The sequence below is a fragment of the Thermobia domestica genome, chromosome 14 (assembly GCF_964235325.1).
Source record: "Thermobia domestica chromosome 14, izTheDome1.hap1.1, whole genome shotgun sequence".
Taxonomy (NCBI): domain Eukaryota; kingdom Metazoa; phylum Arthropoda; class Insecta; order Zygentoma; family Lepismatidae; genus Thermobia; species Thermobia domestica.
Genome location: NC_137467.1, coordinates 156,794,654 through 156,811,456, shown reverse-complemented (window position 1 = coordinate 156,811,456; position 16,803 = coordinate 156,794,654). Strand labels below are relative to the sequence as shown.

Genomic DNA, 16,803 nt, shown 5'->3' with positions numbered 1-16,803 from the left:
ATGTACTAGGGGTAACCGTCTCCAAATATAATATTTTCATTCTACAGTGAAGGATTTTTTAAAATTTAACGAACCGTTAGGGCTGTGCACTCTTTATGCGCCATAACACAAGTAAATGAAGTTACTGTCTTTCATGCTAACGTGCCAATGGAAAGTCCCCATTTCAAACATGCTCCCATTCACCATACTCTTACAAATTTTATCCACTTCTCGCCTCACCCTGCCCTCCCCCAGTCCCTCTATTAATTTCTTGAGGTTTATTTCTTGAAATTACTCCTTGGGCCTCATTTATAACTACGAAACATTTTCAACTACTTACTACTATTTACCATACGGTCACAAAATTTACCCACATCCCTCCCCGCCCCATCCCTATTTGTGATGACATGTTCGTTTCTACTTCCCGGGCCACAGTTACAGCCACGAACACATGTAAAACTACATACTACTATTTACCATACGGTCACAAAATCTACCCACATTAAATTTTGTAAGCGTATGGTGAATCGGGGCATGTTTGAAATGGGAGCTGGCAATCGACACGTTAGCGTAAATGAAAGTAAACTCATTCACTTATATTGTGGGTCCATGTAAATGGCAACGTTGCATCTTCATTTAACGTTGGACGCATAAAGAGTGTACAGCCCCAAACAGCTTGTCCGATTTTTAAAAAAATCCCTTCACTTTAGATTGAAAACATCTTATTTGGAGACGGTTTCCCCTCTTACAGTTTGTTGTAATCTGATATTAACATAGTTACCCTATGTCAGGGAACTTTTGAGACATCCTATATATGTGATCGCAAAGGACAAAATCTGCATCACTGGCGTTATATCGCAAAATCATCGGTTATCACATTTTGCGTTCCGTTAATGACGTAGGCCCAATAGAAACATTTTAGCAATTCAAAGTGTGGGTGAGCATTTCCATATGAATAACTTACAACTTGCAAAAAATTTAAATGTATCTATTACGTACAATTAAAGTTACTTAGAGTTTTGCCCTACAATCTTAAATATTGAAAAATGTCTTTATTATACGTATAGATAAAGCAGACAATTGACGATTACAGAGTTGGCACCTTCTACTATGAGCTCTTTCGAGCACCACGAAGATTTTATGAGTTAATGCATATCTAAGCACACCCAAATTTTAGTACAGTTGAATTTTGGCAGACGAGAAAGAGGGAGAGAAAGAAAGTAATATTCGCTTGTTGCTTACAATGGTTATTTATTTGTATTTGCCTTGGTTGCGGCTTTCAATTACAAGTACTCGTGTAGTAAAATGTTGATGGAAAAGAGGAAATTAAATGCGGACGTCTGTGGTTTATTAATCGGATTCCAGTTTTGTCAACTGGCATTTTACCAGAATTCCCTTGGCAGCTTTTAGTGTTTCGCAGATGGCAACCGTGGTGTTGTGTTGAGCTCTGGCTGGAACCAAAACAAACGTTCAGCAGTTGTTGTCAAGGTCGGCAGAGTGCAGGAACAGCTGTGCGCATTGTAGTTGCATACTTGAAGTTTTCTTGATTATTAGAAGATATCAAAATAGCGATGACTACTCCAACTCAAGTAGTAAGTAGATTAGATATAATTACTCATTTTACTTTCATCACAAACTGATAAAAAAATACATTGTTTACCCGAAAATAACTTTCGGAAGTGCGAATCATGCATAACCTATGTATGCTACGTTTGTTTTCTTTGCACTAGGCCTGCTTATAACTAAAATCATGATTATCTCTGTGCATGAAAATTATAACGTTGCGTCATTATGAAATCTCATTTGGTGTTTTAATTCGTTTCGATGCTATATGTGAGTAAAACAAAAGCTATAATATTAATTACTTAACAAAAGTAATTTATTTGCAGCAGTACTTGAGGAAGGGATCAAACGAATTTATGAATACAATAGTTAAAACTTTTAAGCATAAATATACTAATGGCCCACCGATATCGATCTGTGTACTCCAATTAAATTGTTGATACAAGAGTTTTATTCGTCTCTTATTTCTCAATGTAGACGTATAAATTTGACTGACTTGTAAAATTTCTGGGGTCAGATTAAGCAGATGTGAGCCAGACCTAACCTGACCTAACAATAGTTATCTTTTCGCTTTACGTAACTAACTACGTAAGAATATCAAAGGTCAGAAATGACATTTTGAAGACACGAGTAAACTAAAATATCCTGGCTTACATCTACAGAGTAACTTTCTTTCTGATCAAGCGCGATTAGAAAACGTAGGCATATGTGATGAACTACTATGATTTTATTATTATTATTATTCAGAAATAAATGTGTGGCTGAAAGAACAGAATTAGCTATTCCAATATATTAGAAAGAAAAACTTGTAATGGCGGATTTATAGCTGTAACACTATTTAAAAATAACTTATTAAGTTTCTTTATTACAAATTCAGTGTATTCCTACCGCAAATGGCATTTTATACTTATTGCGATGTTTATATCATTCCGCTGACAGACGTGACTAATAAATCACGTGAAGTATGCTTCGTTCGTAGCCCAGAAGGTCGTTCGTTCGCGTTGACAAAGACAATGAAATGCTGCCGATGATGTTACGTATTTTTGTTTTCATATCTCTGTGGTTGAATATTCTATTGCAATCAATATAATATTTTGTTACAAGCTTCGTTTATATGTTTCCGTATGAAACTGGGGTTCATTCTGTGGTTCTAAAATTAGCCTTGCACTTTGTAAGATTGCTATATAATCACTGTTAGGACTGTGGGCTTGCGTAAAAGTGCTTTCCTTAAGAAGTTACTAATTACCACACAGAAAGCGTATTCCTATGTTTTATATATTTACTCTATGATAATACTTAAAGTTATTGCTTCAAACAATATTCCTTCGAGAGGTGAAATTATAGGTACCAGAATATGCATATGGCGTGAACTTATATTTTGAAAACTGACCCGTGGTCCCTCGTGACAGATTTGTTTTGAATTATCAACTGCTATACTTAAAGGAAAATTCATTCATTTTTTTTTCCCAATCTTATAAACGTATCTTGTTACATTTGCTGGAAACTAAAGAACTTGGATAAACAAAAATGTGTAAAGTGAACTTTAAAGAGAGCAATAACATTTTCTCTTTGTTCTTTCCTAACTGTAGTGTATCGTCACAACTAACTGTAAAGTACACTGAAAAAATTAAATGAAATCTTTGAGTTTTACGTCCCACGTTTATGCCGGTTAGGCTAAAGGAGACGGTGATGATGAGTAGTGAATGAAATGGTGGAATGAAGAAAGTGGGAGGAAACGGGAGAACCCCGAGAAAACCCACGCACACGGTGTTTGTCCACCACAAAGTTCACGTGGCTGGGATCGACCCCGTGACCCCAAGCACCAGAGGTGAACGCTCTACCACTGTAAAGTACACTGAATTCACACCACTAACATCATCATCTGTCGCAGGCCCGTAGGCACGGGGTGGGCAGAACGGGCTAATCCTTCTCCACTGGTTTGGTGCCTAGCATGTGTGCCTTTGGTGCATGTGGTCTCGGGTTCGATTTCCTTTGGGGGAGCACTAAGGGCATAATCAAAGGACGTTAACCTAAAAATTTCATTTTATTTTCTCAGCTATCCCTTCTCCACGAACCTTTGAGTTGTTTTTATAGATGGATGTGTGATCAAAAATGTAAAGCAAACTCAATGTGGCCCCACTCGCAAAAAAGAAAAATTCTCTTGGTTCCGTGACTTAGTGTTCTGTTTACGGGCCTGACCTCCCGTCAATATGTAGTTGAAGCATTCTGATTTTTATTTTATTTTATTTTATTTTATTTTATTAATCTTCTTTTACTCTTTTATTCAGCTTAACATTTAGAACAGCGTCTGTCACTCTTTTCAATTGTGGGTCCGACATCGAAAAATATCGAAGTTTACAGGGCCCAGAGGTACAGTATTAAGATTAAGAAAAATACTGTTACTCCATAAGTCAGTTGGGGACAGTGGCTTATTGATAGAGCGCTTATCTCTGGTGCGGTGGGCCCCTGGTTCAATCCCCAGCGAAGTAAGTTTGTCCCCATCGTACCCATGGGTTTTCTCGGGGTTTCCCCACACGGCTGCAGTGACTCAGTGGTAGAGCGTTCACTTCTGGTGCGCGGGGTCCCTGATTCAATCTTAGCTCCCGCCAAGTGGAATTTGTGGTGAACACACACCGTGTGCGTGGGTTTTCTCGGAGTTCTACTATTCATTCCACCATTGTATTCATTTCTTATCATCACCGTCTCCTTTAGCCTTGCCGGCTTAATCATGGGACGTAAATCTTAAAGATTTCATTTCGTTTCCTCCCACTTTATCATTCCACCAATTCCATCATTATTCAGTTGGCGTAGTCATGGTCTCCCTTAGCCCACAAGGCATAATCGTGGGATGTTTGATTTTTTTTCCCGTAAGTTCCGAAATTTAAAATCAAACCAACTTTTTAAAAATTTATATTTATGGAACGAATGTTGAATTTACCATTTCCTTCTCTCTCTCCCCAGCCCCCGCCAAGTGAACCTTGTGGCGGACAAACACCGTGTGCGTGGGTTTTCTCGGGGTTCTCCCGTTTCCTCCCACTTTCTTCATTCCACCATTTCATTCATTACTCATCATCACCGTCTCCTTTAGCCTAACCGGCATAACCGTGGGACGTAAAACTCAAAGATTTCATTTCATTTTTTTCATTTTTCCTTCTCTCTCTTATAAGCCTGCTAACAATGAAACATATTTAACGTCCTACTGTTATACACTTTATATCAAAAGGAATCGGGCGAGTAATGAAAGAGAATGATTATTAAGTAATTGATGGAACGAGGATGTAGAAGGAAATAGGAGAACCCTAATTGGTTTCCGCTACAAACGCTCATTACGCGGGATCGAACAAGGGACTCTTTGCGTCAGGCGTGAGTGCTCTACCACTGAGACACCGTACTCCTTGTCTTAAGTCTGGCGTGTTGGAATCATAATCTGGAAGTTCATTTAAGCTTATTTTTGTATTTGATTTTTTTACTTCAATCCTAGAACATCATCATATTTCATCCAGAGTTAGTTAATGCTATCATCTGAGTTATAAAATGAAATGAAGTGAAATCTTTGAGTTTAACGTTCAACGATTATGCCTGTTAGCCTAAGGGAAACGGATGATGAAGATAAGTGAATGATAATGGAATAATTAGTGGAATGAAAGAGTGGGAGGAAACGGGAGTACCACGAGAAAACCCACGAAGAGATGTCGTCCATCACAAACTTACGTGGCCGGGGATCGAACCAGGGACCCCACACACCAGAGGTAAGTTCTCTACGATGGAGCCTCCGTGCCCCCTCCTCTCCCAATCAGAGTTTTAATGCAGAAATAAGATTAGGGAAGGAACTTTGGATGATGGATGTCCTAAAGCCACCACAAGTAAATAGAATCTCTGTAGTAGCAGTTGTATTATTGGCATGAACTCTGCTCAGGGGTGTTACTTGTAAAAAGCAGACGGAGTCATTTGCTCCCCTGAGTTTGAGAGGTCCATACTTCTTAATCGATTATATACTACGATATTTTCTTTTTCTTTAAAAAAAAAAAAAACACGTAATACAAAGAGTATAACTGGCCATCATAATTGATTTAAACCAGCTGTTAAAAAAAAAAAAAAACTGGTTTAACCCACAAACGCTCCTTTTGCCACCAGTGACCCACTTTATTTTTCACTACGTTACATGGGCTATATCATTCATTTAGCTAAACCCCCGTTGTTCCACTTCAGGCACACTACCCGTTCTCTTGTTGTACGAATTTCGTTCAGTTTTCTTCTCAGGTTTTCGATGTAACACAGTATTGTTCAAGGCAGTTGCTAACGAATAAAACTGGTCTTGGGCGTTTGTGGGTTAAACCAAAAAACGAAAAATTTTAGTAAAAGTGTAAGTGTTCATGAAATGTTGATGAAGACACATTTGTGAGTTATCAGTTTCACTCCCGTATATTATTCGTATTATACAAAAGCAACTTTTTATATAAGTGTATGGATGTTTCTTTTGTATTTTTTTTTTAATAGTTTGTTATGCAATTGCAATCAAAAGAAAATTCTAAATATTGTTTCGTTTTTAAATGATGTTTATTATTGATAAAATACATCGAATTGCCGTACTTTTTTTTCTTGGAGGGGGGTCATACAAACCCCATGAGAGACATTTATTGAAATCAGAAGTATCTTTGGTACGGTACCTATTTATGTATAAATGGGCCAGAGCCAAAGCGGACTAAAATAATTCGTATCTTTATTCACTTTTCTTACTGATATGCAAATTAAGTCGTTGTATTTCTTTAAGTTGGACTAATGAAAGTCGTAGTGAACTAATCTCGACTAAATTAGTTCTGTAGTCTGCAGTATTTTGAAATTGTCCATATGTAAATGTGTATAATGGTTTCACTTGTGCAACTGTTTATCTTTTTGTTCTTTTGAAATGACTTGACAATTAAATTAACAAGTATGTAAAGATCAGTACAACATATTTTTATCAGGAGTCCTTCGTGAGTGAGTCGGCAGACGTATCGCATAGCCAATTAGTCCCGGCTTTGAGTTTAAATGGAGGACAATTTCTCTCGGATGTAAGCCGAGAAGCGGTTTGGATTACACTTTAAGCTTATGTGAATCTTCCAACATAACGCGAGTGTTGCATAATAACACCAAGGCGAAACCAACTTGTTTCTGTCCATATGTGATATATAGAGCAGACTATTTAAACAAAAAAAAAAACAAAAAAAAAAAACGCGTTTTTTTGTTTTTTCTGTAAAAACCATGGTTTTTGCCAACCCTGTTTTTAGGTGAAAAAGAAAAATGTATTTTAGTCTTTTTGTTATGAAGACCCTTCTGTAGGGTATGGCCTGGATAACAGATCCAAGTGGTTCCGCGTAGCGTAGTCGTTAACGCTGTTGCCTTCGGCGCAAGCGGTTCCGGATTAAGTTCCTGGAGGAGGCACTCGAGCGAAAATATGTAAGCTTTGTAAGCCAGCCACTCCGAGTGAGATTTTTCCTGACTTTTCCTCATTCACACAAGCCAGATGTCGGGATGGGACCTAACTTACGGATCCCAGTCCCTTCTTTCTTCCCCGCTTCCCTGCATAGTCTGCGCGCTGAGAGACGTCAAATGTTACGGGATTAAGTCCATAAATCCTGGTAATGCCCAGAAGTATATATATATATAAATATAAAAATAAGCAATCAGAGGTGAGTTGAACTCAGATGCACCAGGCGTGCAATGCTGTGGAACACAGCCTCCATTGCCAAGCCGAGCCTGGCAATGACTTGACCACCAAATTCGGTGCATATCCGGCCAATAGTTACCGAGAAATAATGTCTCGCATAAAATATGTGCGTCCTTCTGAAGTAAAACAACAACTATAAGCTGCAGTATGCACACGCTGGGAACTAATTAAAGATAACAGGGCGATTTCCAGAAAAATGCAGATTTCATAGATTTACTTTTGAATGTTCATATGTCAGGCCCTAATTAGCCCAGGCTCATCAAACGAGAAGCAGAATATGCAGAAAGAACAAGTTCATGAAATTTATGACCACTGGTAAGGAGAATTGCCCCCAGATAAGGTTCTCATTAGGATCATGAAGATGGGACATATAATATTGTAATGTTAGTACGTCTGTTACTTTTCACGATACCTCTTGAACAAATGCGAAACTTCTTTTTTGGCAATAGGTATGATTCAATCCAAGAAGTAAGAGTGAAATTTTAGTCAGATAGTCCGTACTCTTTCCAATATGTCAGAGGTAAAAAGCGCCATTATTAGAATTTTGTAGGGGTATATTAGCTCATAGATACATATCTCGAATTTTTGACATTGTTATTTGACCTTCAGAAAAATTCAGCGGTCGGGTATATTATGGCCAAAATTTTAGGACTGTAAAAGTTGTTTAATCTTTGACATCTGAGAGGTGTGTATGTTTCAACCTCGAGGATGTCTTACAACCTTTATATATATGGATAGATGCTGTACCTATTTACAATAGTCATTACAGAATACATTTTCCCACGGTACGTGACGTTTGGACGCGGACGTGTGGGCCCCGCCGTTTGGGCACTGGACGTTTGGGCGCGAGTTAAATTAAAAAGTCATTATGTTAGGCGCTGAGTACTAAGTTCGAATCAAGATATCATGAGGTGTCTGCTGTAGTGGAAGTCCTTGAATTGTACTAGATTTTGTTTTACATACTAGAAATACTGGAATTTCAAAATTCTGAAAACTGAATTAACAATTAAATTTTGTAAATTTAAGTTTTAACCAAAGTTAAGTGTGCTTTTTATTTGATAAGTTTTCAAGCCAAAGGTAAGTAGACCAGATTAGATATGATTGACTGCATTACATACATAGTGAGCCTATTCCATTAAAAAAAAACTTAAAGCAGGCCTTCTACTGTAGTTATGCAATAAGTGTGAATGTCAAACACATTTCTAGTGGCTAAATGACCAATATATGTATACTTAACTATTATTTTTCACTTGGAAATTGTTCTTTTTTTTTTTTTTTCTTTCGACACTTGCTTTAATGCAGATTAAATACTTACAATGGGACGAAAGAAAAGTGTGTTAAGTTTTGATTTTTATATTGGAATGTTAATTTTAAAAAAGTGATACCAGAAATACGGCATACTGCAGTTCCTAAACTCAATGTCTTAGACACCCTGTATTAACATCTTTCCCTCAACTTAGGATTTTTAGATTTCTAGGCTCTCGGCATGTAAGGCCATTTAGCCCGTCACGTTTGAGGGGGCACACTATCCGGGGAAAGGGAAGGAAGGAAGCGGCCTGGACCTATAAATTAGGTACCACCCCGGCATTTGCCTGGTGTGAATGAGGAAAACCTCATTCAGGGTGGCTGGCCTGAAAGAGCGTGTTACACTTTTTCGACCGAATGCCCCCATCGGGAATCGAACCCGGGACCGCTCGCACCGAAGGCGAGAGCGTTAGCGACTACGCTACGCGGGGCCACTTCCCTCAACTCGAGTGCGCGGAAATCTTCTATTGATGGTTCTTTATTGGACTTAAGGAAGAAAAGAGTTTGGCAAACGTAATACGAAAGAAAACAAATTTTAATATTCGTAAGTATGTAATCATTAACTTTTTAAAAAATACAAAAATTAAATCAATATGTTTTAATTAACATTAAGAAAATTATTAACAGTTCGTGTGATTCCTTCATTTCCTAGCTTTCTTATATAATACAAAAATTAGATCAGAAGTACAAGAATCGTGAACAAGCGAAAAATCAATCCATGACGAGGTTAGGCAACAAATGCCACAAACGCATTAAACTATTTAATTTAGATGAATAAATAAGCTAGAGATAGAAAATAGATAGATAAATGAGGTGAGATAAAGATAGAAGTGTAGGAAATGTATACCAGTATATCTTGATTCGCGCTTTATTTTTCAGTGCCTAGCTTACTTTATATGTGGTAAATTATGATTTTTACTGTGTACCCCGCGCCCAAACGTCTAGTGCCTAAACGACTTTGTGCCCAAATGGTTGCGCCCAAACGTCCTGTCCCGTTTTCCCATCAGTTAACGTTTATTAAATTTTATTTCCCGCTTTTTACGCCTAGTCACGTCGATCTTTAGGGTTAAGCCACGGATGCAAATAAACAACAAAATTTTACTAGCCTAAGAAAAAAGCTGCTAGCCCGAATCTCACAATAGAAATCATTTACTTACTTTCGGTATGCTATTAAATACTCGCCCGCACCGATGAACCACTCGCCCCAGGCGAGTGCTTATTTGCATCCCTGGGTTAAACCAAGATGATATCGCATAAATGAAAGGACCGGTCATGACAGTGAAATCAACCATGTTTTTGTACTTCTATAGCTAAGGTATTTCGTAAGTGAGACACTCGTGATTTGTGCGCTACTAAGCAAACACCCCGCAGATTTATTTCTAGTACCCATAAAATAATAGGGGAGCTCCTCCGTGGCTAAGCGGTTAGCGTACGCGCCTTTGGCGTGGGAGACCCGGGTTCGGTTCCCGGCGGGAGCTCATGTGGTTCGGATTCCATGTTAATCAGTAGGTCCACGTCTCATATAGCCTCGCTGCTGAACGGGACGTTAAACTCAACTCAACTCAACAACAAAATAATAGTGGGCTTTACGAGTTCTTATTTAGTTTCAGGAACGTTGAAATAATACACGAAAATCAATGGGCTCTTAAAGCAATTCAATTGTCAGGAACAGTGTTGTCAGATTGGGCTACAAGTAAGTTTGGATTGGACGATATTTTTTTAAGTGCCCTCGCTATCAAAATTTCAACTTGAGTTAGACGCTACTTGTGGGCTACTTACTTTCTTATTTTTGTATATGAAATCAAAAATTATTGATTTTATATAATAAAATAAAAGTTTTGTTTGCCGAATATTCTATTCATAACGAACAATAATTTTACTAAAACTAACATTTCCATACTAGTTAAATTCTTGTTTTAGTAGTTTTAATTTCCAGATCAGACAACTTTTGTGAGTTTGTGCTATTGCGGTTTCACTGACCGCATTGCTTACTAGGCCTATAAAAATTTAGCAAATGAATTAAATAAGTGAGGTATATCAGTGAAAAAGTATACTATAAACGTTGTGAATTGTATTTAAGAACCTACAAAACTGACTTAAGTAAACATGCCTCTGTAAAAATCAGAGAGGTCCCCATTATATTATCACCGTGTGCTCAGTTTACTCCACACTGCAGTTCTACAGCTCTTGATTTAGTATGTAGTTTGTCCTAGCCCACCACCGCCAACAGTCTTAAACTGCGGTCGCCGCCTGACTGTTGCTAATCCAGACATCTGACTTACATATATGATTAATAAAAATGTATAGCTGCAAAATAATTCATTTTTATGTTTGGGCTACAGATAGTTCAAATCCGCAACTTTTAGAGCACAACCACGCTTCTTTTTGATCTTAGGATCTGGCAACAGTAGTCGGAAAAAGAATTACCAATGAATTTCCTTGAAATGTAAATAACCCTTTTTGCGAAGATTAGGTCATGACTGTGATATACATTGATGGAGGGTCTTTGAGTAGAATAGGGAAGGAGTCAAATCAATATGGGTTATGGGTTGACGCCTTTGTAGCATTATAGGCCAAAACAATCGTTCCTTGTCATTTATATTATTGATTTTGTCATTACGTTTCTAGATGATGCTGATTTGTAACTTTGCAATTCTTTATTATGGGAAACCAAGGTTATCGGACTTCCTTATGACAATGACTTAAATAGGGTTTTATTGTATGTTCAAAAGTACGAAGTTTAGTATATGACAGATCGAAGAAAAAATATTAAGATAATGGCAGATACTTATAATTAATATTTCTTTCTAACCTTTGATGTTAACAAGATGCATATTGTGATAAAATAGATAACAACAGGCGAAACGTTAAGCTCTTTTGATATTTCTTGGCTGAGTTCCGATAAAAGTTACTTGAGACATTTTACACACTATGAATGCACAATGAAAGTAAAATTGATGGAATGATTGTACGAACACAATGAAGAATGTTTATTAACGTTTAAAGATACGCAAGCCATTACACGTATACTCCAATAATAAATATGGTTTCAATGTTGTATTACACCCTTCGTGAACCTCTTGTGACACAAAAGGATTCTAATAAGTTCTAGATAAAATTAAGAAACAATTCAGGGCGTAAAATTACGAAACTTAGTGAAATGAGACTTTACGAAATTTACGAGACGAGATAACCATATTTCTCGTTTCGTAAGAAACATTACATGCAAAGAACGGTCATTCTGCTAGTGTGCTTATAATTCCACGGCAAGAGTCCATGTCGTCAATAAAACGAAATAGTTCATTCTCTACTCTTTATGGTTGCGCACAAGACAAGACAGAAACAGGGGGACGCGGTGGATCAGTTGTAGAGCGCTGATCTCTGGTGCGTGGGGTCGATCCTCGGACTGACCAGGGTAGGAGAGCAGGGATTCCTGCCGGGCCCTCTCCATATATACAGAGTGTTAATGAACTATGCCGATTCCCTACATCAAAATAAGAAAAAAAGTTCATATGGATCTATGGCGAAAAGTGCATAGTTTCAGAGCTAGGGCTGTCCAAAATCGCGAAAAAACCAAATTTCAAGAGGCCCTATTTCGAATTCGGGAAACTATGGATGGTGGTCCTTATCAGTGTAAAGGAAGTCATGCATACGCAGACCAAAAATGCACATTTCATTAATGTTCAAGGGTGTACAAGAGCATTCTCTGCAGAGTGAACTTTCCAGACATGCCATAAACCGAACTTTGAGATATGCTCTGACTTTATGATTGGTCCAAAGTAGGCAAATTGAAAGTCTTGATAGCAATGAACACGGAATCCTTTGGCGCGATGTCGGAAGTGTTCAGGATCGTCAGCAGCACGGTCTCTCGTACTCGGGAAAACGCATACTGCGATGATTCCTTTCACGCTTATCAGTGAACAAAACGTGAAATATACCGTGAAGAAATACATCGCATCACATGTTATTCTGAATACAAGGAAACATGGAGCTGCCTTTCCTAAGATTTCCGACTTCCCTCCGAGGCACTGGATATCCATTATTGTCAAGGCTTACCTCTTCCCTACTTTGGACCCTCCTTGAAAACAGGGTATATCTGAAAACTCTAAGGCTCAACTATCAAAATATCTTGTGTTTCCTTTGAGTCTGCCAGAAGTGCCATAATATGATTCAGTAATATTTCTTATATACTTCAATACTTATAATAAACTATATGCCTGTGTGTTACTAACAGCTTTTGGTTTCCTAAAGACATATAGACTATAAATAAAATTTGGTACATGTATACAATAGGAGACAATATAAAATCTTAAAATATTTCAACGTTGGAGGCTTTTGTGCATCCACTAAAACAACCTTTATGAAGCAGCTATGTCATCTTTGTATTATAACTATTCATAATACTCGATCTGTGAATATTAGCTCTAATTTCAAGTTATATTAATAATCTTTCAATTAGGATTTTATCAAACTCCATTGGAGATAGACTGTCATTGCAATAAGCAGAATAAAAAAAATAATATGAAACTTAGTATACCTTGTGAGGTTCCTACATGCTACTTGGGAAGGGAAGATGGGACCCTCTAAGTGAGGCTCCTGCCGGGCCCTATACCCCCCAGTCGGAGACTGCCCGGCCAAGTAAGTTTGTAGTGGACAATATCGTGTCCGTGAGTTTTCTCGAGGGTTCTCCCGTTTCCTTCCACTTTCTGATTCCAGCTGTCTTCCATCATCATTCACTTACTTCAATCATCGTCTCCTTTAGCCTAAAGGGTATAAGAGTAGGACGTTAAACTCAAATTTTGTACAGGACAGAAACTTGTATATTTCGTGCCGAGATATTAGTTTCACGATACACTTTCGAGATTAGATATCCTCAGGTTTTTGTTCTTAATATATTATGACAGGGATGCAAATAACCTCTTGCCTACTATAACAGTAAAGACCATAAAAGTCGCGACTGGGATGTGAGATGTGGGCTAGTAAAACTTTGTTGCTTATTTGCATCCCTGGATTATGAATAAGAAGAAAATCCAGCTCCTTTTAAGACTCTTTCCAGATGCTAAATAAAATGTAATTAAAAAAGACATTTTCTTCGGTTTCGTAGAAGCTTAAATTGTGTCCTCTATGTGGAACTCATTCAGTCAAAAATTATTCAATGAAAACTCATTCTTAAGTTCTGTAAAATGTGTTATATCCCGTTGCATGCAAATAAGCTAAACAATTTGACTCTCAACATTTATAATTCATAACGTTAGAAAGAAGGGAAACTATTTCAGTTGTGAATATGGTCATTTTTTCCCCTTGACATTGCATGTTGCACGCAGAAGTTGTTTGCTTCAAAGATGCAGTAAGGGAGTGTCAGCGCTACGAAGATGAAAATCTCAAGGCTATTACAGTACTTTTTTTGTACCTGCTGACTTTATCAGCAACATCGTTTTCTCAGTATAAAATTCTCCTTATCCTTTGTAATAAGTTTTTTTTTTTTTAAACTAAAATCTGTTTTTCGTAAAAACCCGTATTAGAGCTTAGTAACTATTTGATGTAAAAGATTTACAATGCCAGATGCCCGTAAATTATGGTTACTAGACGGCCCTTTTTCCTGGGAACAAGGATTGTCTACGAGCAGTGGCGTATTTAGGATTTTGTTTTGGGGGTCCATGCACAATACGAGGAAGCAATTGCACACCTGAGTTTAAGAATTACATATATTGTAATCGATTTTCGATTAATACTTATACTGGGAAAAAACGTGAAACTCCTATTTCGGTGGAGGATCTTACTCCCAGGCAAATCTGAAATGACACTCGGGCAAACACACGTTGAATATTTGTAATCTCATTCGAACTTAACTGATATCATTTGAGAAAAAAAAAAAAAAAAGAGGAAATATTCAGTTTTATCTGTGTACGTTTTAATCTGAAAGAAAATGTTGAGACAAGTTGAAACATTCTAGTTTTTTGTTTTGTTTTGTTTTTACACCTGTCTCATCGTTTCAGGAGTGGCCATAGATTTTTTCATCAAGAGTCGAGACTTGTTTCCTCTTCTTTCACTTAACATAAGCTTTCATACGATACTTAACTTGAACCCCTTCCCATTTCAACATTTTGAGTTGAGCCCTCTCTGAGATCCTGCGAGGAACCCTGGAACATTTTTTTTGTTAAACTTTAAATCATTATACTTTTGAAATAATGACATATTCGTGTTTTTGTTTTTGCACCGATCGCACCGTTTCAGATTTATACGAGTGGCCATAGACTTTGCAATGAAGATTGTGTTGATATTTTGACCCACCGCTATTTTGCACAGGCTTATCGTAGACAGTCGCGACTTGATTTATCTTCTTTTATTTAACACCAACTTTCATACGATATGCGAGTTGTGACGCCCCCCCCCCCTTTCCATTTAAAAATTTTGAGTTGGACCCCGTCTGGGATCCTGCGGCGGACCCTGGGACAATTTATTTTACTTTGAAACATTGTACTTTTGAAATGATGAAAGAGATGTTTTTCTGTTTTCATATCTGTCTCACCGTTTCAGATTTTTCGGGGTTGCAACGGACTTCATGAACACGCTTAAAGGTGTTAGTAAAAATGAGTAACGTGCTACCCTCAAACAGAATACTTGAGACCTCCCCAATTTTGGTAACCGGTTTAGATCTTACCTTGACCCAAGCTTTCAGGAAATATATACATCACCCCCACTTTGTGGATTCAGGTTCAAGTACATCCCTAGTTAGTTTTGGGTTTACTGACGACGACCAACGTGAATCACAACTAACAACGATCGAAAGTATGTTAGAAGAAATGAAAGAAAATAACAATCAAGAAAAAGAAACAGAAGAGTAGAACGGACGAAAAAAGAAAAAAAAAGAATGCAGTTCGTACATGGAATGAAATTTGCAGGGTTCCCACTCGTCCTGGAAAACCTGGAAATATCCTTGAAAATGCATTCCTGTCCTTGAAATTTACAGAAATGCTGAATGCCAGGTATTTCATAATTGCTGTTTTTGTGCTGAATAATAATTTGTCACGATCTGCATGTGTGGCAGGTTGGTAGGCTTTCTTTCTCCCAACTAGGTGGTTGGCAGGGAGAACCAGCGGTACCAAAGTGATAAACCTCTGGTTCCATTCCTAACTAACGATCTGTATGAAGTTGGAATAAAAGTGACAGGCATAATCATCCAGAAATCTGTTCTTGGGATATTGTTTTTTACTGCTAAACCAGCCCCGCAGCCAGGGAGGGGCTAGAGGGGACAGTGTCCCCTCTAAATTATTTTTTGCTTCGTCTAGTACCATAGTCCACAACGTTAGTTGTGCATATAAATAACTGTAGTGCCTCACTTATTTTGGAAGGTAGAAAATTCACTTCAAACGTTGAATAAAACATACACTTGTATTTTGTGTTGATATAATCTAAAATTGATGTTATATAATTTTGTTTTAATGTTTTTAAAAATAAATACTTCAAGTTTAATTATTAATTTGAAACAAAGTACCTCGCAAAGAGCTTGTATTAAGCACACAAAAATTTACGGTTTCGATAATTCAAAAATAATATCCAGATTCTGTAAATAAATAAATATGTAGTTTAAATTTTTTTTTATGGTGTTTGTATGCCTCCTCAGTCTTCATTTCTTCCCCTCCCCCCTAATAAATCAGGCTGGCTACGGGCCTGTGCTAAACTATCACAATTCACTCCATCAAAGAGCAACATGGTGAGTGCATCAGATGTGGACTTGGGATTTGCAACTTCACGAAGTCTCCGTAGTGCATGCAAAGAGAGGAACATTACTAAAAGGGAAAAACTCCAATTCAGAGTTGAGTGCCAGACATTCCTGTGCAAATTGCTGTTGTATGTCATACGGAAGAGTCAACTGAAATATAGGCGTGTGATATATGTTACATGCCTAGATCCAGATAGTGTGTCATCCATAGAGTTTCGTTATGTTCTTCAGTCACTGTTGGAGAAAAAAATGGGCTACACCCAAAGAATGTGATCAGCTGTTTGTTTTGTATGGGGGAAAAAAATACTGAACTGTTTAAAAATGCACTTACAGGGTATAATTTGGACCCTAAGAGGTTGGATTGTTTCTACACAAAACTGTTGAATGGTTCGGAAGAATTTAAAGATTTGTTGTTAATCATAAAGAAGTTTCTGATTTTGTCTCATGGAGAAAATAAGAACTGTTGAAAGAGAAAGTGAAGTGCAGAGCAAGAGGAAAGAGATAAGTGAAAATATACAGCAGCTGC

At 37.5% G+C, this 16,803-nt stretch overlaps 1 protein-coding gene across 1 annotated transcript in view; it reads left to right on the top strand.

Moving 5' to 3' along the window:
• The first annotated feature begins 1,153 nt into the window (after positions 1 to 1,153).
• The window catches only part of LOC145670436 (lysoplasmalogenase TMEM86A-like), a 172,969-nt gene continuing 157,319 nt past the window's right edge, over positions 1,154 to 16,803 (top strand). The window contains exon 1 of the mRNA XM_081739112.1: positions 1,154 to 1,571. Coding sequence (XP_081595238.1) covers positions 1,551 to 1,571 — 21 coding nt within the window. The 5' untranslated portion in view covers positions 1,154 to 1,550. The remainder of the gene's footprint in view (positions 1,572 to 16,803) is intronic.